This window comes from Epinephelus moara, chromosome 6, assembly GCF_006386435.1.
Source record: "Epinephelus moara isolate mb chromosome 6, YSFRI_EMoa_1.0, whole genome shotgun sequence".
Taxonomy (NCBI): Eukaryota; Metazoa; Chordata; class Actinopteri; order Perciformes; family Serranidae; genus Epinephelus; species Epinephelus moara.
In genome coordinates, this window is record NC_065511.1 from 34,750,306 (window position 1) to 34,774,419 (window position 24,114).

At 41.3% G+C, this 24,114-nt stretch overlaps 3 protein-coding genes across 7 annotated transcripts in view; 2 read left to right on the forward strand and 1 right to left on the reverse strand.

The window, feature by feature from the left end:
- LOC126391944 (potassium-transporting ATPase alpha chain 1) overlaps window positions 1–4,507 on the reverse strand; it is a 27,144-nt gene extending 22,637 nt beyond the window's left edge. The window contains exon 1 of the mRNA XM_050046980.1: window positions 4,370–4,507. The gene's annotated coding sequence lies outside the window, so the exon portion shown is untranslated. The remainder of the gene's footprint in view (window positions 1–4,369) is intronic.
- LOC126391951 (uncharacterized) lies at window positions 1,854–8,366 on the forward strand. Of its 3 annotated transcripts, none has more exons than XM_050046997.1 (5): window positions 1,854–1,939; window positions 3,224–3,583; window positions 4,398–4,667; window positions 7,730–7,792; window positions 8,069–8,366. In XM_050046997.1, exons 1-5 carry the CDS (start codon window positions 1,861–1,863, stop codon window positions 8,179–8,181), a joined length of 885 nt encoding a protein of 294 aa, XP_049902954.1. In that variant the 5' UTR covers window positions 1,854–1,860; the 3' UTR covers window positions 8,182–8,366. The 3 variants fall into 3 exon arrangements, with proteins under 3 accessions (XP_049902954.1, XP_049902955.1, XP_049902956.1); XM_050046999.1 differs by having other exon boundaries at window positions 1,858–1,939; window positions 2,626–3,583; XM_050046998.1 differs by lacking the exon at window positions 7,730–7,792.
- Window positions 8,367–14,501: 6,135 nt separating this feature from the next.
- scn1ba (sodium channel, voltage-gated, type I, beta a) overlaps window positions 14,502–24,114 on the forward strand; it is a 27,274-nt gene continuing 17,661 nt past the window's right edge. For all 3 annotated transcript variants that reach the window (XM_050047006.1, XM_050047004.1, XM_050047005.1), the window contains exon 1: window positions 14,502–16,509. Coding sequence is in view for 2 of the 3 variants with exons in the window: in XM_050047004.1 (XP_049902961.1) it covers window positions 16,449–16,509 (61 nt within the window). In the remaining variant the exon portion in view is untranslated. The remainder of the gene's footprint in view (window positions 16,510–24,114) is intronic.

A 24,114-nucleotide genomic window follows, 5' to 3' on the forward strand; every position in this document is an offset into this window, starting at 1 on the left:
CACCCTTTACTGGGTAAAGGGTAATATTCTCCTCCACAATCACAAGCACGGATTCACCCACTGAAATCTGCATACATAGCCAGCCAATCAAGTAATGCCTATCCGAACACTTACAGAGCCGACAATATATATGACTCTCCTCTACGTATGACACACCTACATGTTTATGTGCTCCTTGATGACCCAGGAAATATGGTGTGCAGGAAGTCTGTTGCTTGTCTTTCGACCCCTGCAAGGTTAGGTCATAGCTTCACCCAGTTTGGCTGCATACTATCTGGGTAGGCTGGGGATCTCTAATTCCCTGCTGCAGTGGCCTACACCGATTACTTTATCTGTCAGTGGTTTTAATCTTTTGGCTGATGGGTTTAGGTTATAAAGGAGTGGGCAGGCTACCTAGGAGCCCTGTTGCTCCTACACTGCTCGTTGAAGAGTGGTGGATGCTGATGTTGTCGTACGTTTCCTTTATATACTGTGGGCTACACACATAATCAGGTAGGCATGTCCTGATTGTCCAGCTACGATTATGCAAACTTCAGTGAGCGAAGGCGTGCTTGTGATTAAAGGAGAGTACTACCCAAAGAGTCCAGAGGAGGGTTCCATCTGCGCTAACAGAACCAGGGTTACAACATTGTGACCTTCATTTTAACATATCTGCTATTATAACATACAAATGTAACATAACTGTGGTTTGCAAAAATGTAAAATGCTAACATTTATTCTGGTGACTTGGTTGAATCTAGAGTGTTCAACTTCACCACAGGCAGACACAGACCCCGGGTGTCCTAAAAGTGCAAGTGTGCAAAAACATATTGCGTATATCCTGCTGCAGAGCCGGGGGGCTCTTCACACCTTTGCAATGCAACGTCTTGCACATCCTCCACCTTGTTTTCCATTCAAGGCATAACTGAAAATCAATTGATACGTACTGAGAATAGATGATTACACTAGAACCATATATTCATATTTTCTAGTGTGGGAGATCACATGGAAAAAGCGCATCATTGTCTGTCAGCAGTGCATCAGACTTTACATCTAGCAGTTGAGAGACCCTTTATTGCCCTGCATGCTGGGAAATTGTTATTCCCTCCAGTTCACCTTGAAAATCTATTCTTGACCTTGAAACAGCAGCAGACTGAAAAATCTACACCTCTTCACATTGGCCTGAAAAAAAATGAGCTCAAGAGATAATTCTTGATTCTTAAACAACAGTCGACACAACAATCTCCACCTATTTGCTTGCTATAAAGTCCGAAGCTCCCGAAAAAGCAAGTAAGTGGAACTTTGGTGGAGATTATTTTGGCTGACTGCTGTTTTCAAGATCAAAAATGAACTATCAAGCTCAAATCTTAAGAGATCATATGATGGAGAATTTGATGACAGATACACAAACTTCATCTGCTCATGAAGACTATGTGATAGAGTAGAAAGCTCCAGAAGACGCAAGGAACAGGGCGTTGTATGGAGATTGTTTTGTTATTGTTCAATTTTATACAACCAAAAATTTGAAAAAGTCCTGTTTTGCATCAAAACCAAAAACCCACATCCTGTTACTGTGTTTTCAGTTTCAATTTCATACTGTGATTTTTGAGAATAATTTTACTGCATTTGATTAAAAAAATCTTGAATTCTTTGTGAAAGTTAAGAAATACCATCTTTGTACCATCAAAACAATGATAGAATAGGCCTACTGGGAGTGTAAACCTGCACGTTACATTTGTTTATTTTATTTTAAAAGCCTCAGTAGATTGGCATTTAACCCCAGCCTCTGAGGAAGTGGTGTGACACTTGCCTGCGTGTACTTAAATTCTGCCTGCACAGGAAATTAACGTGGTCTTTCAGAGAGACATGTCAAAGATAATTATGTCTGAGATGCATCACAGCTTCACAGTGATGAAATGGCGACTGACACAACAGATGTTTCTCTACGTTATGGTCTCAGGTACAATTTATAAAGATATTTGATTTGCAGATGAAAAATGTGCCTGTGTACTTGTGATGGAGATCCTAAGCTGTTAAAGAATTCAAGGGAATTTGCTCATTTTGCAGTTCAAAACAGTGTGTTTGATCATAAATGCTTTGCAGGCTCATTTGCAGACAATTTCAGTTTAGTTCTCAAATCTGACTGTTGTCTAGGTGATCGAGTGTCTTTCAGGTATTTTTTTTTTTTTAATCGGTGTCTTTATTGTGGTCTTGACACAAGTGTGTTAATATGAACTCTCTAGTGTTGTTTTTTAGAAATATGGAACAAGAACAACAACAAGCTTTAGGTTAGATGAAGAAGACAGATGCGACTCTAACAACTTGTTTTAGTTCTGCATATGATGAATCCAAGGAGTGAGAAGCCCAAATGTAAGAACATCAGTGGATGTAAAGGACTCAAGGCAGTGTGTTAAAATTATTTCTGTTATAACTCTTTTTTGTTCAGATGTGATAACAGCAGTGTGGATATAACAAAAATCTATGGGCCAACATTAACCTTGGTTGAACCATTTTTACCAAACTAAATTCTTCTCCATCTCTGGACTTTTTTGTGGTATCTTTTGACTTGTGGTGAAAGTCTACAAAGCTTGTGGGTAGCAAAATAAATTTGATCTAAAATTTATGTTTTGCATTTTGTGATTAAAGGGATTAAAGGCTATCTGAGCTGAAACTTCCCTCCATCCTATCAGCACCCAGAGCTCCCTACTCATCTCCCAGCTCAAATCCACTGGGCTCCTGGGCTGTTGCTCAAACGACAGATTGTACTTCTGCATTGCTGTATGCCCACTACCATGGGCACAAAGAGTATGGAAGCAGAACGAGAGATGAGGGAGAGAGCTGCCCCCACCCCCAGAACACAGATCAAGCTCCGATTAAACAGTGTAACTAGTCAGTGCTGATCAAATATAAAACATGATTCCGTTACTGTATTGCCCACTTCTTGCATAAACTTAAACTTAACATAAACTTATCTGCTACAATATAGTGTGCAACTGTCACGTATCCATGGTTAGCAGAAACGTACAATGCAAACATTTTTTCTAGCGACTGAGTTGCAGTTACTTACATTCAGCCAGTTGCTGCCTTTAGCTATATTCACAATACTTACCAAACAATTCAAAAGAATAACACAGGTGGAGTTGGAGCATTTCTGAGAAAGATACTGTGAAGGCTTCTTTGGGCAGGAAATTAATATGGTTACCCAACATCCTGTCATTTTTTTATTTTTATACCTATGTTTCAGGTACCCTCTCTCAGGTCACAGTCCACCAGTCTTCTGTGCTTACCACTGCTCTGGGTCGTGATGTTACACTGCCATGTCATCTAAGTCTTTCCAACAAAGTGAAAATGGTGACCCCAGCGGTTCTGTATTGGTACTTCACACAGGACGGCAATGACAATCGCAGACTGTGGCTCCCCAGTGATGAATATATGGGACGTGTCAACCTTCTGGAAACCAGTCCATACACTTTAAACAAGTCCATACGCCTCAAGAATGTCCAGTGGGCTGACAGTGGGAAGTACCAGTGTAAAGTCTCTGTCACAACAGAGAAGGATGACCGTTTCAGGAGGACAGGAAATGAAACTTTACTGATGGTTTATGGTAAATATAAGGTCTTAGATTTTCTGATCCAAATATCCTCACATGTGCATTAACATTTCTTCATAGTAGTCATGGCTGTGCATGGCGGGGACTCTGAGTTTAGTGGTTAGGGAACAACTTAATGAAAATAGACAAAACCTGCAATACAAGTGTCTATGAGACTGTTTTTACTGGTATTAACATAAGTATTGGGTGCTCCAATCACAAGAGAACATCGCTAAATGCAAGTGTAAATGACCACCAAGACGCATTGCGATCCAATCACTAAATCACACGCAAAGGTGATCTGAGATACATTTGACCACATATCTTCTGCAAAGTAAATGCTAATGCGTCCTGATGTGTCTCCGACAAAGACTACGTCATCAACGCAAGACGAGGTGGTTGTTTTGGTGACAGCATGTTAATGCTTTATAACTTATCCATTATATGATGAGTTGGACGAAGTGTCAATTTTTTGCCCTAAGGAAGTAAATGTGTTGGATTCTGCAGACAGCAATATCTCCAGCTGCACTGACACAACCGCTAATGTGACTAGCGAGCATGCTATTGAGCAGCTAGGGAGAGTATGGATGTTATAACTGTGCACCGGACCCCTTTACCCTTTAGCCTTAGTGACGTAGGCAGTGACAAAATCTGAGCACAAGCAGTCAGCTGGAGACCCATAACAGACACAAGTGTGATTGGCGATGTGTCTCAGCTCTACACTTGTGTACAGATCAGCAAAATGCATTTTAATACCAGGTATAAACAGGCTCTGTGTGCCTCCACATGCTGTGTACATACCTGTGTATCTGCCTGCATCTCTTTTCAGAAACCATGATGTTTAACCTCAACAGTCACAATGACTCTCTGCTCTCGTGTGAAGTAAACGTGACCCGGGATGCCGGATTTCTTTTGTCCATTTCTCACAATGGCTGCAAACTCCAACCTGTTGACTCTGCTCCAGGAGATGCTGGTGCTGCTCTGCCCTTCACCACACTCTCTGAGACTGTTTCTCTGAGGAGCAAAGGAGAATATAAGTGTCAGCTGCAGCTGAACAAAGATCTGATAACAAAAAGCATCTTCCTGTACCATCCTCCTGGTAATAATCTCCCTCTTGGTCTGATCTAGTTTTCATGCACACATTACACACCTGCTGATCTGCACTGAGCGTTAACCACTACTGTTTTAAGACAGACAAACTTAAAAAAATGTGAACCTATTGTTGGTCAACAAGTATATAGAGTAATTCTATTGTCAACTGACTTCTGTCCCAGTAATTGTTTTCAATGCAATGGCAGTTTTGGCTTTTACCAGAGAAATTACTAAATGCAAAACACATCTCTTGAATATATGATAGGGGAGTATTCAAGCTAACACAAGGTCTCAAAGGCATACTTTTGCCGATTTTAAACTAGTATCATAACAGTGTGGGAATGCGTAAACAGACTATGATAAACAAAACTAAGACAACACTCAGGGGCCGTATTCAGAAACATTCTGAGAATACTCTCAGAGAGTTCCTAACTTAGACTAAAATCTTTAAGGAAGGAGTCCTAGCATGAGTGATTTAGGAAAGTCCTCAGAGCAACTCTGAGCAAGGAAGGGACAGAAACGTTTACCTTAGTGGGGAGGTGTGGTTGACCCAATTGCTAGGTGTGACTAGTTGTCAGAGACACCTGAAATGACCTGAACTAATTATGAGACTGTGAAAATGTTCTCACTGATTGTGTGATCACTCTTCTGATGGAAGGTTGAGGCAAACAAGTCATCACTGCTGGATTGTTGCATTTTTCCAGTTTTCCGAGTATCTTATTATTGTGATAATTTTTATTTCTGGTGTCATAGTGTTATTGGGTTGGGCGGAAAATGTGTATCCCTCGTGAGATCAACCACAAACATCACTCCTGCACAATCTAATCTGTAGCTTTTAATTTCCTCACTGTCATTCATTGTTTGGAGAATATTTCTTCAACCTCTTTGTGTTTCCACCATTTTCTCCTCTGTTTATGAAAGTCTAAGGCCTATCCTAAGGAGCACTCTTAAGGGCTAAGAAGCTTTGTAAATAACTTATATCTTTAATGGGACCTAAACTTTAAGGGGAGATTTCTTATAATTTTGTCATTAGGAGCAACTCTTTGTACTAGAAAGCTTTGTGAATCACACTGTAAAACTGTGCAACCAAGAGATTCTGTTACTGTATTGCCTGTTTCTCTTCTTAAAATCAGGATTCCCACACATTTTCATGGTCAAAATTTCAAAAGTTTTCCATGACTTTTCCAAGACCCATTGTGCCAAACTTGCCTAGCATTTTTAAACAGGACAAATTCAAACTCTATTCAAACCTAACTTCTACTAGCTGACATAAAACGTGGGGAGAAAGTGAAGAAATGTGACACCTTGTCACACTGACACATATGAGAGCTACCATACTTTGAAAATCCACAGAAAATAGGCGTTACGTTGTTATGTTACATTACCTCAAAGGATATTCACGTAAGATTACAGCAACAATTTCAGTAGGCTACACACAAAAAATCCATGACTTTTCCTAAACTTTAAAAAAAAAAATTACTAATTCCATGACTTTTAAAGGCTGGGAAAAAAATTGTGATATTCAGTGACTTTTCCAGGTTTTCCATGACCGTGGGAATCCTGTCAAATATTTTCAGAAACATATTTTAGTGCGCTGTTTGATTGTTAACCGAAAATCTGTGAACAAGAAGCATAAGCCACTCTCTTTACTGTATTGTAAAAACGGAGGCTAAGAATACTTCAATTGTAAATTTAATTAGCAGTGCTGATAAAATATGAAGCAATATTCTGTTACTGCAGCGTATTTCTCGCCTGAAATGTTTTCAGAAACATATTTTAGCTTACCTTGACCTGTAATCGGTGACGTTCGTTACAAGAATAGGTTACAAGCCGTTGCCGGCCGCCATATTGTTTCCTGTTGAAATGTTCCATCATCTCCTTCTTCTTCCTTGGTGTTTTAGGGCAGTTGGCTTACTTCAACTTGCATTACTGCCTCCTCCTGGTTTAATCCCACATCTGCTATCCTAAATTTCTACAGTTCTCCGATAAGTCCTGTCGTTTTCAGAAATCAAAATATCACTGTTCTCCCCTCCACTGTGTCTCCACTCTCAGGCACTACCCTTTTATTTGTAGTCCTGAAGTTATCATCGTCGTCGGCTTCTTCTTCTTCTTTATGTTTTTTTATGGTGGTTGGCATCCACAATTTGCAATACTGCCACCTACTGGTTTAACCTTAAAGTCTCTACTTACTATATAAAATAATACTAATACTAACATTAATAATGACAAGCCTTTCCCATCTATTTCCCGTTCTACTGTAAAATGTCTGTTTCCTGGTTGTTTGAGAGCCTAAAAGCTTCTCTCAAAACTGCTATACATATTTTCCAGAAGCACACACAACATCCAGAAATCTCCTTGCCGCATCTGATTATCTCAGTTCTCTTGCCACAAAGGTCAAAAACCTCATCTCGTCTTTACACAAGCAATATTCCTCATGCTTCCTGGCCGACTTGTTCTCCTTAGCTTCCTGTCTTATATATCTTGTCTTAACTTCTTCCTCATGTTTGTTTCTTTTCTTCGTTCAGGCTCTGATTATTTCGACCTTGACTATCTTTACAGTTAGTGGATAAGTATGTTGAGCACTTTATTGTCAATTACCTAAATTATTTGCCTTCACCAGAGATAATCCAGCGTCCTGAAGACATATATATGTGTGTAAAGAGGGCGTGTTCAAGCTAAAACAAAGCGCCAAGTGGCTTTCTTTGATACATGACTCTTTAGTCCTACTGCTGATGGTAAAATAACACAAATGTTTCCATTAACATCACAGTTAGAAACATTCTTTTCACCCTGTTATTGCAAATCTTCATCCTGTCTTACATATTCTTCAGGCTCCCACACAATCTTCAGCATCAACTCCTGACATCTTTGCTGCAAGTGGTTCCCACATCATTCAAGTTGTCTCCTGTTTATCTGCCCACTTCTAGAGAAAAGCTAATCTCTCCTAGCTAGAAAAAGCTTTGTGCATATAAACATCAGTGAATATGATTTTATAGCTTCACTGGTCAATTCTTCATCCTGCAATATGTCAACATTCAAGTGAACTCTCGTGCGATCTTTTGTCCCTAGTGGCTAGAGATGGTGAAGGTGGTGAAAAAAATGTTTCACGAATGTGTCCATCAACTGTCCCCGGTGAGTTCATCCTAAACAGCATCAAGCGCTCTCTTTCTGCTGGAAAAATGTTTTTGTTTTGTTTGTTTTTGTTCTTAAATGGTCAACTCACACACATTACAAAGATACACTTGTAGACCTAGTAATGTAGATTGATAGTGTTTTCATTTTGGATGAACCTTCCCTTTGATTGTAATTTGCTATAACTTGAGAAATGATCACAAAAATCCAACTCTGTATCAATGTGTGATTTGATTTTAGGATTACGCTTCATATCAGTGATTTTGTGTTTCTCAGAGCCAGGTGTGGTGGTGTTTCCAGAACCGTGGCTCCTGTATATGGCTGTCCTCCTGGTGCCATTTACCACCCTGCTGGTACTCATAACTGTCCTGCTGATGTACAGATGCTGAGTTTTTCAACAAATGACTGAAACGGAGGCTGAGCAATGGAGATCCAGGCTGTCAGGCTGAGGCATTTTAGAGGTCCAGATTAAAGGGGATATATTGGCATAAATGGGATAAAATATAAGAAGTATATTTACTTTGGTGTATGATCACCTGAAAATAAAAATTGTTGTGTTTTTGTTAGCTTAAAATGAGCCATTTATATCTGCATAGGTAGCCTCCTCGTCTACGGTGATCACCATGTTGCACTTCCATGTTTCTACAGTAGCCCAGAACGGTCAAACCAAACAGTGGCTCTAGATAGGGCCATTTGAGCATTTGCGTCAGCCCCTCGCAGCACCTACAAGCCAGACAGCACTGGAAAAACACAGATTTTTTTTAACGTAAAACTGCTTTATTCAGTGTTTTTTACCAGTTTAAATCATTGGGTCTGTTTGGTTTGGAGAGGATGAGACCTCTGCAGATAATTCAGTGCTCTGGTAAAAACCTCTTGAATAATGAACACTGAAGGAATTCTAATTGGTTGAAGTTTCCGCTGGTTGCAGTCTGCAGTCCTCACCGCTAAATGCCACTAAATCTCCCTACACACTGTTCTGTTAAGTCACTAGACTAGACCAAGCAATGCTAACAAAACGTACACCAACTAGTAGTCCGCCATTGTTGTTACTGCTTCTGGCACACACACATTACGCAAGGAACAATGAACATGCTGACGTCCATGTGGATATGAAATCTGCACCTTAGAAGCTATTTTAGTGACCTAAAATTCTATTTGCATGTGGAGGAGAGGCCAAAGCGTAAAAACAAATTATCTCTTTACAAAGGCATTCATGACAATCAGCTTCTGTCAATTTAAGTCAAAAGGGGAACACTGAAAATGTCCGTAATGATAAAATAAGCAGACAAGCATCACGGTTACTGCTCTGTCAGGTATTCACATGGCTGCTTCCTAATTCAGGGGGCAGCCACGGCACCTTTAAAAGTCCCAAGACATCATAATAGTTCAACAAAGCTGTCCCATTTAGGAAATGTGGGTTTTTTCCCCCACATTTAGAAACCACAATCAGCCCTGAGAATCCCCAGATCTATAATGCAGCAGTTAGTTGTTTCATGGTGCATTCTGGCATTTAAAGGTCCAGTGTGTAAGATTTAGGGGGATTCCGTAGCATTTAGCAGTAAGGATTGCAGATTGCAACCGGCTACAACTTCTCAGGAGGTTTTTACCAGGAGCCAAATTATCCACAGAGGTCTCTTCCTCTCCACAACAAACGGACAGGGTGATTTAAATCAGTAAAATCACGGAATAAAGCAGTTCACATTACAAATCAGTGCCTCTCCGAGACTGCTCATTGCAGAGGTGCTGCTAACCACAGTGGCTGACGCGAAAATGCAAAAACACAAATGGCTCTATCTAGAGCCAGTGTTTGGTGTGTCCGTTCTGGGCTACTGTAGAAACATGGAGGTGCCACATGGTGATCTCAGCAGACAAGGATCTGCTCCCTATATTGATATTAACAGCTCATTCTAAGGTAATACAGTACAGTTCTCATTTTCAGGTGATTTTACGCTAGAGAAAACATAATTATTATATTTCTGCCGATATATCACCCTAAATCCAACACAATGAACCTTTAACACAAGGTAGAGGTTAAGGTCCAACATGGCACCCCAGGTCAGATGATCTGTGAGCTATCACTGCATCCATCATTGTCGTGCTTTCAGTCGTCATGTCCTTCTAAAGTTGAGGAATATCACATGACGATGTCCTTTTCAACAGGTGTTGTCTATGTGGACTGTTTCAAAAAACAACCAAACTGTCTCAGCCCCTGAGCTGAAACAGGACGCAGCAAGTGATAATATGTCGGGGTCAAATTAAACTGAAGGCATTAAAACAAGATTCATAATTGACTTTGATTTTAAAGTGAAGGTTCCTTCAACCAGAGCAAAACAAAAAACACACACATGTCTCTGTAACCTACTGTAAATACATTTAAAGAAGAAGAACCGTGTCTTATTCCTGATATCTAGTGGAATAATTCACATCCTTGGCCCTCTGCATGAGTTACGTGTCTGCTAATTTGCAAACTGTATTTCACTGTGAATAATATTACATAGAAAGGTGACAGACTATCAGGGGACTTATGACATTACATGACTGTGTTATTACTATCCATTCTTCCCTGCTGCTTTTTGGCAGAATATCTCATGTTGATACTGGTCATGTGCTTGTGATCTCTCAGGATCAGTTCACTTTAAATCAGAAAAACAAAGTAAACCCCCACCCACAGGTTCCTTCTTCACCAGAAATGTAAACATCTGGTTCTCTTTTCTCCGACAATAGTTTTTGTTCCTTGTTTTGAAATGATAAAAAGTTATTTTTTTAATACTTTATCGCCCTCTAATGGTCACTGAGGGCAGCTGCACAAAGGGGGAAACCACTGACAGAGACCATTTTTAACTTTAATTACTAAAAAATCTTACTATCATGTTGCATTGATTTGCATTGGTTTAACTTTAAACCTAAACTATGAGCAATCACATGCAAAATCAGTGGCTGAAACTGAGAGACAAAACTCACTGTCGTCTATCGATGCATCAAACCTGCCTTTTTTGTACAAGAATCACTGAAAATAGGTTAAATTTGATGATAATAAAACAAGTTTATCCTCAATGTGTCTCACTGCATGAGTGGATATTTATCCTCACTAGTGTTGTTGCTGTGATTGAAGTTAATCCAGATATTAAAAAAAAAAAAAAAAAAATCAAAAGGGATGTTAGTGGAATTAGGGACAGGACGGTCACACACACACACACACACACACACAGGAATGATGCATTTGTCAGGATGAGGACAGGCACGCAACCAGCACAGTAATCCTCACTGCTGGCATAATGAAATGGCCAAAACGACAGATCAGCACACACACATACACACACTCAGTGGACTGATTTTCCTCTGAGCTGAGTCAGAGAGCGAGTCAGTGCACCTGTGGTCATGTCAGTGTGTGTGTGTGTGTGTATATGTGTGTATGGGGTGGGAGTAATGACTAAGACTGAGAGTAACGAGCAAAGTGGGTTTGAAACATTGCAGTTGTCAGTTGAAATAGACAGGACAGGCGAGGAAAATAGAAACTTTCCGCGTAGTTATGAGTGATTTAATGACAAACAGTTTTAAGGCGAGAAACCCCTTGAGAATCCACCAGACACCAAATGTCAGATGTGAATTTTAAATGAGCTAAAGTAGAAGGGCTAAATATACAAAAAAGACTGAGGCAGTGAGATGTTCACTAATCGGGGGCGGGTCTGGAAACATGTGAATGAGGGGGCCACATTGGGGTGAAGTTTTAAGCGGGGTGAGGAGGTGTTTGTAAAATTAGTTAGGAGTTGAGAATATTGTCACGTGAAGTCCATTCCTCATTTTCTGCTAACTGCTAGGACCCACTTTAACTGACATAACAATATTATCTCTTATTCCCACAGGTGTTGTTGGGTATGTTTGTTTTTGTTACCTTGTTGGCAACAAATAAAAAGTGTCCCCAACTTTTTCTTTTCAGTGTGCCAAATACCATTGCTGATGGTTGGTGAGTTTTAAGAGGATACAGAGAGTAGTGTTGTGTCAGTGTGCTGGGTGATGTAGACTAAGCATCGTTAACTCATGAGAGTGAATGGGGCTCCCTTCAAATGGCTGAAAATTGCGAGTAGGTATAGCTGCAGCTGGAGCAGCCATGTAACCTTCCCACCAGCCAGTGCAGCAAGGGATGCACAGATTTGTACACTGGTGAGACAAAATGAGCACATGGCACAACACAGGAGAGCCAGCTCATCAGGTCAAGACTCAGCTGTCCACTCACATCTAAAGGAGAAGGAACAGCAATGTACACATCTTGGCCGGGGAAGAAAGATGGTTTGAAAGAGGCGTAAAAGAAGCCATCTACATCAAACTGGAATGACCATCGTTAAACAGAGAAGGTGGCCTCCAACACCACTTATCACCCACCTAAAATGTAGTCTTGGGATCCCTCCCCAGACAACTTTAAACCCATTCATACCTGGACGCATCTAACACTAACTACAGCTACACAGAGTTTAAAGCCTGAGACTCCGCATCAGTCATTTAGAAGAAGCCTCTTGGATGAGAGGTGAAATGTCTTCAAGAAACACAAGCAAATCAAGTTGCCTACGATATAGCACTTAAGATTACCATGACCTGGATGACTGAGAATCTTCTCCGACACTAGTTACATAACTTGCCTGCCTTAACCTACACATCCGTCCAGTTAGCAATTAACTAGCTATGAAGTATCAGGTTGAAAGAGAGGTGGTTATGGTTAGAGTAAAGGTAATAGGAAGGATAACATCTTGCTACCTATAAAGTGAATCACGTCTACATGTATAATGGATTATAACTGGATTATTGCTATATTTGGCCCCATATTTGTTCACTGTGTCGAGGCGTGACACGGTTCAGATAATCGTCATGATGGTGGGTTTGTCTTGTACAGGTAGTGGGCGCAGTTTGTAGGGGCAGTTGTGTATGCTACAAATGGATTATGTCTCTTGCTATACATGTCTTCAAAAATGAGAGAGAAACACAGAGGTGCCAAAAACTGCAGTTCTTTAAAGGTTCACTTGAGGCTGGCTCCAGAAGTCAGTCAATCTTCATAAACCCCCATAATATAATGTTCAACTTTAGAGCAGATATTAACATTTTTACAGCCTGGTGCAAAAAACAGTTTTGGTCTCTATAGTTAATTTAACCATTTGTGACAACTGCGCAGGTGGTGAATTTTTATATACCTCACCCGTTTACGTTTGATTGAGGCTTAAAGTTACGCATTATTAAGGGCGAGCTGCTTTGAATGACAAGCTGCCTGCTGACAGTGTCCTTGCCTTCTCATTCACATCCACCCCTGACTGCTCCACAGCTCCGGGCTTCTTGTCCAAATTTGGTCACATCCGGCTCCAAAAAACCAAGATGGCAACGGTCTACAAAGTAATGGGTGATGTCATGGTAGCTACGTCCATTATTGTTACAGTCTATAGGCGTTTGTCAATACCAAGTATGCCAAGTTCAGACTTGCACACTTGGGAGTTCGGACTTGGCAAGTTTGACTTGGGAGTACAAACTCCCAAGGACGGCTGCCATTGCCGCTGGTCTGTGAGAAAGGCATTCTGGGATAGCTGGCTGTCAAAAGTCCACACAAGTCACCTCCCAATGCATCCCTGATGGAATGGGCAGAGCACGTTCACATCCAGGCATTTGGACTGTACTTGGCTGGATGCAGACTTTGAATTGGAACATGACGTTTCACAAGTCCGCAAGAACACAAGTACAGGCAAGAGCGCAGATTGAGAAATGCCTAGAGTCTCTCTCTGTCTCTCAATGCGGGTTGGATGACACTTTATTTTGAAATACAGTGACTTTCCAGCACAAAGCTTAAATTCTGAAGTACCGTTTCCTGCTGTAGAGTGACTAACGTACATCTACTTGAAAGAGACACCAAACTAGCTCGACTACATGGCCAAACCAAAGTATAACACTGAATGTATTAAAATGTGTGGACCCTGAACCAAGAAGACATCCAGTCCTCCTGGGTGGGACCAGTTGGGAACCACTGTGTTAGGCTACATAAATAACTGGTTACTTTGACAAATCACAGACGCTGTGGGTTAAAGATCTGACATGTCTTGTGTCTGCTTTGCACTGCCCTGCACTTTTTTCTTTTAACCAGTTTATGTATTTTGCAAAAAGTGAAAAAATATAAAATAAATAGAAAAAAAAGAAAGTTAAATGCAAAAATAATATTTAAAAATACAAAAGACAATAATGTACATTTTACTTTTAAACCTATAAATAATCTGGAATTTGTAACCTTCATATTTCTTTTTTATAATCTAATTATTTAATACACTTGTGTTTTACCACACATATTACTTGTGTGTGACAAATAAACATTTGAATCTTGAATAAGTGTTATTTATTTTTGATTCATAGTTTTTTGTAGATCCATCAATCAAATCAAATAAATGTTTCATGTAAAAAAGCTCTGTCTTGACACAACACGCATAATTCTCCTATGATACAATAGCCTACACAGTTTTCTGTTATTTCGGTGACTGTTCTCTTTGCCAACACGTGGTGGTTTTCTGGAAGGGATGAAAACATCACATAAAATCACTGTTGCCATAACAACGGCACTGTGTTTCTCTCTCTCCTCCTCCTCTTCTTTCTCCATCCCTCTGCTGCAATGCATCACACCCTCTCTCCTCCTCCTCCTCCTCCTCCTCCTGCATGCACCTCCCTCCCCCAGCCTTCACCCATCCCAAAGACTGATTAGCGCGGCATCCTTCCACTGACACACCATGTAATTTGTGGAGATTACTGATTTTTTCCCCCTGTGTTTGTATGTTTCTCTTCCGCTTTTCTTCATTTTGACGTGTCGGTCAGCATCCATGCGGCTCTCCAAAAGACATCTCCTACCGCGCGTCTCTCCTTGAAGGCAATAAGAGGAAGAAGTAGGAGATTTTTGTCTTTTTTTTCCTGTGTCGTGCTTCCATCCTAAAATCTCTCCGATGGTCCCCGGTGTGACCGCAGAGAGACTTCCAGCATCTGACTGCCTGACGCGGGATGGAAGCCGTCCACCTCTGACCCATCAATAGGACGAGACGTTTCAAGGATACCAGTGAGGGAAAAGAGCATTGTTTTTATTTAAAGGCGACAGGTAAAGGACGCTGCGCTCGGCTGTGCTGCATTTATAGGATTTTTTTAAAAGAGGACAGACGTGATTTTATGCATTGAGAGCAAATTCCAGACTAGATGATTGTAGTTTCTTTTATGTTAACCCTAAAACACAAGAACTCCCCGTAATTCACAGCCACACTGCTGGAATGCACAAGAGAAATAGCGCACTTTTTTCTAGTCCCCAAAGACGCACAGATGGGCGGGCAGCGGCGTAAATAAACCCCCTCTTAGCTGTTCAATGCATGCCTTTCAATCCGCCTTCAGACTGGAGTCATGTGCTGGTGACCCATCTGAGCACCAGAGCCACCTGCGCTGTTGCATTCAAGCCTGCCTGAGCGCCACGCGCAGACAGCAGCTAAACAAACCACATGGCTTCACTGATGTGTACAAAGAGCGGATGATTTCACTTGAATAAGTCAGGAGTAAACAGACTCTGCCCTAGATCACTGCCTAGAGCTTTATTTTAAAGAGATATGTAGTTGTGCAACTGCAATTTGGACTGCAAGAGGAAAGCAATAACACTGATATGAGGCAATAACAATTAAAAAAAAGGTGGTAATTATATTTTGTTCCAAAGCCAAAGAGAGGTGGAAATAAGCGAGGGGATACTTCACACTGCTTCCATTTGCATTTTCACTCAGACTGTGGCTCTATCAAGCATCAACCCTCCTTGCTCGCACACGAGGGAAAAGTGCAGCTAAATGTTTCCTGTCGAAGGCATTCATGCATGCAACATTTTAATAGACTTCTGAACTGCACAATCACTCTGTAACTCTCCATTGCACGACTCCTTCACAGGCTGCGTCTTCCATTCTCAGCACAAATTCCTCAGCATCACCCCTCAAGATATCTGTCTTCCGGTAGCTTTTATGGTTAATCACTGACGGTGCCATTCACCCACCAGTCTGTGTGTCAGCATACCCGCATTATTTGGTGCACACACATTCTCATTGTGGAGCTAAACAGGCTTACGGGTGTGCCACAGAGTATAAATAGTTGAACAAAGGCCCTTTTGGAGCTGACAAGGGGCCGAAACCTGAGACTCAGAGTGATTCCTCCCTCTGGTAACTCTACACGCTCACACGCCGAGAGGCTGGAGAAACTCTCCAGCTCAACAGAGCAATTTAGATCCGGAGAGGGTAAAGGGACGAGGCAGCGAGCAGGGCACACACTGCTGCTGTCAGGTTTCTCAGGTGCTTAAGAAGACCAGATCAGCAAGAAGACCCACCCACCCCTCCTTCCAGCAATTGTATGAGCTGAAAAAAAGGAGGAGAAGAAGAAGACACCAGGGCGGACCACACCCACAGTCCCACCAGCCTCAAGACAGAGTCCCCTCCTCTCACCTCCCAGACTCTTGATCACAGTCTGGACATCTTTTGGGCATCTTAGAGGTCATCATCCCTCAGCTGGAGTAGCTGTTGTAGGCTAGATCTGTCTGGTGTCTCCCATTCTGAGGTGTGTGAGTGTGTGTGTGTGAGTGTGTGTTTTGACGCCGTTGAGAGCCGCCAGCGGTCTCCTTTTTCCTGTCAGGATGTCTGCAGTACAAGAGCTGCTGCTGCTGCTGGTACCTCTGGCCCTCCTGGTGCTTCAAGGTGAGTGAGCAGCGGTTGTGTTGCCATGGTGACGCCGCAACGGCAACACCTTGGCATGCACACGAGCCACCATCCAATCCCTCCCCTCCATTCATTGACTGTGCAGCTTGTGACTGTTGTTGAGGTGTTTCCTGTTGTCCGGTGATGCCCCCTCTAATCTAACGCTGTCTGCTCTGTTTGTAGGCAATGTTTACGGGGTTTTCTCCAGTGTGTGTGTGTGTGTGTGTTGGTGTGTGCTCAGATGCAGATGTGTGAGTGAGTGTTTCATCATTGGGCTGGATTGATTGCTAATAGCCCAGCTGTTCAGGTCTTGTTTTCTCAGAGTAATGAGATGAGGCCATGTGGCAGTGTTAAAATGGAGGACACACATGCATACAGATACTGCAGCGCTGTGTATTCAAAGGTCTAGAACAATCTAAATCATTCATTTCTCCCTGTGCGTTACAATGGGGCATTTATGTCTATGCATGTGTGTGAGTGTGTGTGTGTTTGCAGACCAGAGCTCCAACTAAGGATTATTTTCATTATCTATTAATATCCCAGTGTCGTTCTCAAAGAAACAGCTTTATAATTAGTTTATAGAATGACATTAAACAGTGAAAAGTGCATGCCACAACTTAAAGACATCCGACCAACTGTTTCACTTAACAGTGTTAGAAAACAAAGAAAAAGCAGCAAGAATGTTTGGCATCTTTGCTTGAAAAGTTGCTTTCAGTTGATAATCAGAATAGTTGCGGATTGATTTACTGTCACATGACTTATTGATTAATCGACAAATTGTGCAGCACTACGTCAGGCGAATGGATGTTTCCAGTCAATGTAGCAATTGCAGCACAAGTGATGAATTGTTCTTTCAAAATTCTCGTTAAAGAAACAATCGTAAGATTTAGTGGCATAAAGTGATGACGTTTGCAGATTACAACCAGCTGAAACGTGTCCTGGTGTCCTGGTTGAAACAGGTGCTGAAGCACTGAATAAATAAGTTTCACTTTATCGGCAGAGGTCTCCTCCTCTCCAAAACAAACAGACCCGGTGATTTAAACCGGTAAAAACACTGAGTAAAGCAGTTGCATATTAAAAAAAATCAATGTTTCTTTGATGTGGTTTGGTATGTCAGAGACAGGCTGCCAGCCCAGCACCTGCTTGTATGTGCTCAACTTATTTCCCTGATAATTTAACATCTAGACGTTCAGGACTTGACTTTGACTTGGAGTTGAATTATCCAGAGATGGTCTCTTCTCCAAACCGACCTGGTAATTAAAACATTCATCCCAGAGGAGCTGCTAACTACGGTGAAAGACACTAAAAGGTGAATGCCCCTATATAGAGCCATGTCTGGTTCGTCCATTCTGGGCTTTAGTAGAGACATGGTGGTGCAACATGGCAGACTCTGCAGACGAGGATCCACTCCATATGTAATGTACTTTATTTATATAGTACTTTACAACGACCACAGGTGAATCAAAGTGCTTCACAAGTGATTAAAAAACAATTAAAAACACAACACACAACAGATTCATGAATAAAAAACAACAAATAAAAGGATAAAACAATAAAATAAAATAAAATAAAATAAAATAGGAGTGTCACCACATTACTGAGTATTAAAAGCCATCCTAAATAAATAAGTTTTAAGTTTAGATTTGAAGAGGCTCAGGTCAGAGGCAAGACGTATGTCATTGGGGAGTTTATTCCAGAGCCTGAGTGCGGCAACAGAAAAAGCTCAGTCACCCCAGTGTTTGTATTTAGACCTGGGCTCTTCCAGCAAGAGTTGGTTAGAGGAGCCCTGCCACGCTCACAGACAGTTAGCATCTCAGATAAATAAGATGGGGCGAGGTCATTAAGAGCTTTAAAGACAAACATTAAAAGTTTGAAATCAATTCTAAAACGAACTGGAAGCCAGTGGAGGGAATAAAGGACAGGACTAATGTGCTCTCGTCTGTTAGTGTTAGTTAAAAGGTGGGCAGCTGCATTTTGCACAAGCTGAAGGTGGCTAAGAGCAGACTGGGAGACGCCAATATACAGTGCATTGCAGTAGTTGAGTCTAGAACTAATAAAAGCATGAATAGCTTTTTCAAGGTCATGACAGCTTAAAATGTTTTAACTCTGGCTAAAAGACATAGTTGGAAAAAGCTTGTCTTAACAACATTGTCAATTTGTTTATCAAATTTCAAATGGTTGTCAAAAATTACCCCCAGATTTCTGACCGTAGGGCTACATGTAGAAGGCAAGGCGCCCAAGCTGGTCGTCCCAGTATCCCCAAACACAATGCACTCTGTCTTATCTTCATTTAAATGAAGAAAATTTTGAGTTAACCATTTCTTGAAATTAACAATACAGTCAAGTGAGTGCATTATTATCTTTTGGCTTCAATGGCAGATAGATTTGCAAGCCATCTGCATAGCAGTGAAAAGATAGATTGTATCTGGCTATAATTAACCCAAGTGGTAACATATATAATGAAAAAAGCATAGGGCCAAGAATAGAACCCTGTGGGACCCCACAGGAGAGGGGGGCACTAGAGGAGGACAGGTCACCAAGCTTACAGAAAAGCTTCTATCAGATAAAGAAGACATAAACCACTTAAGTGCAGTGCCATGAATGCCAAGATAGTGGTTCAGGTGTGATAGGAGGACTGTATGGTCAACCGTGTCAAAGGCTGCCGTGAGATCAAGCAGCACTAAGGCAACGGGACACTTGGCGTCAACAGACAGTGCAACATCATTGTGCACCTTTAACAGAGCAGACTCAGTGCTGTGATGAGACCTAAAGCCAGACTGGAATTTCTCAAAAATAGAGTTGTTTTCTAGAAAAGACTGCAATTGTATAAAAACAGCTTTTTCTAACACTTTAGAAAGAAAAGGCAGATGAGAAACAGGTCTAAAGTTAGATAACACTGAGGGGTCAAGATGAGGTTTTTAAGAAGGGGCCTAACTACGGCATGTTTAAAAGCAGTTGGGACAGTTCCTAAACTCAGGCAGTCGTTTATTAAAACTAAAAGACTAGGCCCTACAGTATTAAGAGCTGATTTCAGCACTCTGGTAGGAACAACATCCAGTGGACAGTTTGTAGGCTTCAGGGATTTGACTATATCAGCAAGGGAGGGAAGAGAGACCAGTTCAAACTGCTCAAACACAGCAGAATGAGCTGGGATAACAGTCAAATCCCTATTACAGCTCTTGCTGGTTACTTGTCTAACAGAATCTACTTTGTCAACAAAAAAGTTCTCACAAGTGGTAGTTGAGACATCAGTCACAGTGGAAGTAAATGGGTTTACAACAGAACTGATTGTATTAAATAGCACCCTGGGACAATGACTGCTGGTGGAAATAATATCGGAGAGATACTGAGATTTTCGCCTCTGGCTCGCCTATATCAGATACACAGATGTGATTGGTGCAGCTCGGCTCCTATGGCACGGGTAATGAGCATTATTACTGAGTGACTCGCTGAGCAAATTTAAATTGTGTTCTCGTGAGAACTCTGGATTTCCAGGGTAGTAGAAACGGGACAATACACAGAAAAGGTAGCAGAGGCAGACAGCCAGCCACACACAACGGCGCCATCTTGCCAGATGTAGATATAGACGGCTCATTCTAAGGTAGCAAAAACACAACAACTCTTATTTTCAGGTGACTACACACTAAAGAAAACATATCTATTCCATTTCTGCCAATATATCCTCCTAAATCCTACATACTGGACCTTTAAGACACTTGTCTTTTTCATTTGATGCAGTTCTCACTTAAGACCCTTTCCACTAAACAAAAACAAAAAAAGCTAACATCTGGCTTTTGTATTTAAGGGGAAAGGTTATAATCGGTATTCACTTCCAGGTCAAATGACTCAGCAGTAGTCACGAGAATTTATTGACTCCAGCTCTGATCAGCTTAGATCGGCAGTGATGGAAATATGACACGCAGGTGGGCGCGCTAATTCTAGCCCCTTTACCAATGTGATGCAATGACCGGCCGCCACAAGCAGCGCTCAAACATCGTTCAACAATTTAGTCTGCACCAAGTTTAAGAGAAAGACTGAATAAGTCACAGATATAAAAAAGGAGTACCCACTGTAAAATTTTCCCTGGGCTCCGTGCTGCTTTCACTTACCCTGTTTTCTGGGCTGTCCGTGACATAAAACGTGATACGCTAGAAAACAGTCCCCACAAAAACAAAGGCATACTACTGCAGAGCCTTGTTTATGGATATGGTCTAATGCCGATGGGAAAGCAGTCTATCGCCTGGTGGGAAAAGAAAATCAATTCTACTGCATGTGCTACCTATACATTACCACTGGCCAAAACTAAACAACTAATATCATGAACTAAAAGAGAAGAATGTTTCTTTAAATTTGTGCCCTCAACATTTCCACTCCCCCTGCTGGTGTCTGTATTATTTGAGATATCACGACTCAATTTCCCACCTTCACAAGAAGCCATTTACCGCCACTTACTATTTTACAGCATGAAAAACACCTTCCGCTGAGATGAAAATAGCCCCAGCTACATAATCCATCACCTTTAAGTTACTGTCAGTCTCCTCACACCCACAGGAAGAGGAGCAATGCCGCAAAGAAATAATCTTTAACAACCCTGTCTTAGGAAATTTACAGCATCTCTTTATTTATGGCCTCTTGGTTTATCTGGAAAGATAAATAAATGTAAAATGATCAATTGCATGCGCTGGCAGGCAATTTAAACAGCTTTTAGAGGTTAGTTATGGCTACAGCTGTGCAAAAACAGTTTTCACTTTAAATGCTTTTTAACTTTATTTTTGTGCAAACCGGACTCAAGTTTAAAAAAAAAAGTATTTTGAGCATTTTTAATATGTTCCCCTTTTTTTTACTTGGCATGTTGTCGTTACAGATAATCTCATTTTAAGCACTGAGATTTAAAATTGAGCACAAAAAGGAAGAAATGCAGTAAAAGAGAGATTAACTGAGCACTTATCACAGTCAGCCAGCTGCTCTTTGTCTCGCACTCAGTCACGGACAACAATACTACAAACCACACATGTACAAGCCGGCACAGCTTCATAATCTAAAAAAATATAATAATTATAGTAATGCTGTGGCATGAAGTGGCAGTTTTTCCAGGATATAAAGTTGAAACAGGCTGCACAAAAGTGAGCCGTGGAAGCTGATGAGTGAACAGAGGAGTGACGCTTGGCAAAAAGTAAGAAGGTTACACAACCTTGATTGACAGAAACAGGCAGTTTGAATGAGGAGCCGGCGGGTTAGTTAAGGACTGAAGCGAGTGAGCACATCTGGAGCCGGGCGCAGTGAGGATGAGGATATAAGACGAGACAGGAAATTGGATGGAACCTCCCAAAACAAGAGGAGAGGAACAGATTGAGGCTGATTTAAAAAAAAAAAAATAGCAGCTCATGCTCTTTTTTTATTTTGACATGTGCATTTGCATGTGCTAAAAAACTGAGATGGTGTTCAAGGAGTTTTGGGGGGCTGGTGAATCTAGGAGGGAAAAAACATGCGTATCACAACAGTTTTAACTAGCATGATGATCTCAAGCTCCACCAACACTCTATCACAATAGGCTTCATCTAAGTTTTGCGACAGCTGCAGAAGGGAATTACAATCAGAAAAAGGAGAAATAAAGGGACAGCTTGCCTAAAAATACAGTAAAACATTTCCAGGTTGTCAAGTGCTGATGCTTTGTCATGCTCCTCAGGGTGTGATAACAACACACAGGGCACATATTGACGTTTAGTCATGGACTTTGGTACCCTGGGTGCGTTGGTTGTTGACGTTCTGGGACAACGTGTCAAGTTCTGCCTGTTACATGCATTGTCTTCTTTCAAAATATACTTCTGTTTTCACAGGAAATTTAACATTTACATACATATACGGATAAAAGGGAAATGGTGGAGGTAGTGTAGCAGTTCAAGAGAGACCCGACCATAATACACAAAGAAGACATTTTAAAAAATGGCAGCACAGAACAAATTTGTAATAGTGAAAAGAATTCTCTGTCCTAATATCATGAGTATTTATTGGTCAAACAGACCACCACTGTCTGCGACGCTCCATTAAAAGATACATGATCGAGATATCCTCCACTGTTGCCTTGTTCGTTGTTGACTTTGCCCTCTAGCGTCTGCATACCATGCATGGAAGAATGTCGGCAGCAAAAGAACATTTGAAATAAACAGATGTATTTTCGTACATTTGAAGGGAGTATAAATGAGCCCCTTGTTGAAAGCCCAGTGTGTCACCCAAACACACTTAAGGGGGCCTTTGGCATTGATATCACAAGTCAAGGAGCTTGACAAAGCATCGGTACTTAACCATCTGGGAATGAGAACAGGCTTGTAGCTCACACTAATGTAGTGAACTTTAATTTTTATGATGCTCAAAGTGCCAAAAGGCTTCTCTCTTTCCAGACACGACACGATTGTTCACAAGTATGAACAGTAAATGGAGTTGTTTGTCCTTGCTTTCAAGCCAGACCAGAACCTCATAAACCTTAACTAATGCATGCAGCAGAGAGACTCTCTCGGAGCACGGAGCCATTTAGTCTGCAAATGGCTCAAGTGCGGACTTATGGTCAAAGCAGATCACTGTCAGCAGGATGTTTGAACAACCACACCATCTTCTCCGCCCTGAGCCATTTGGATTCACGTCCATTCCATCACTCCACTCCAACCACTGCTGCTGCACAAAATGGCAATCACATTACGGAGAAGCTCGACATCAATTTAAGTGGCAGGGGGAGAAACTAAACTAATTATAACTACTCAAGGGATGCACTGGAGCACATTCTTGAAAAATCCAAGTCTGATTTATGGGATGTGTTTTTGCTTGAGGAATTTTCAAGTAAAATTTTTGCTGTTTGTAGTTTTTCTGACTTAAAATAGAAAAATCACACATGACAATGAAGGATATTTGTTGTGAAAGCTTTTTTTTTAAACAATAAAGGCAAAAAATAATAATTCCCTGAACAACTCTTCCCTTAGAAGTTAAATAATTTAACATAATCTGCTCTCTTCAAGCTTTTTTGTGACAACTTAAGTCACCTCATATTCTGGCTGTGTGAGCTTTCAACCCCTGATAAAATATTATGTCATCAGGTTGTACAAGCCTGTTCTACAAAACATAGCTGCTACAACTCAGTATATAGGATGTCTGGATCTATATTTATCCCCTCGTACAAACAGCAAGCGTTGTAAACATGGAGCTCTTGATTGATGCACTCCATCTGAGCGGCCCTGCAGTCTGGACAAAAACAACAGCAACGATGTGATTCTAGAAACTATGCCGGTGGTTCACTTGCGCCTCATCTGCAGCTACTGTCAGACTCTGAAGCCTCATCGCAGCGTGAATATAATTCTGAAAAGGCTTTAAGTTGGATTCTATTTCAGACTTTTTTTTATTGCGAGATCTGTTCTAACCCACAGATCTGGATTGAGATACTGGGCCGTGACCTAATTTGCAGGCTGCATGTGTCCTGCTAACACACACGCACACATACACACACACACACACACCTGAGCCCTTGTTCATCCAGCTGTGTGACAGAGATCCGTAGTACCAGGGTTTCCTGTAGCTGCAGGAGGGGGGGGGGGGGGGGGGGGGGGTAGTCAAGGGGGG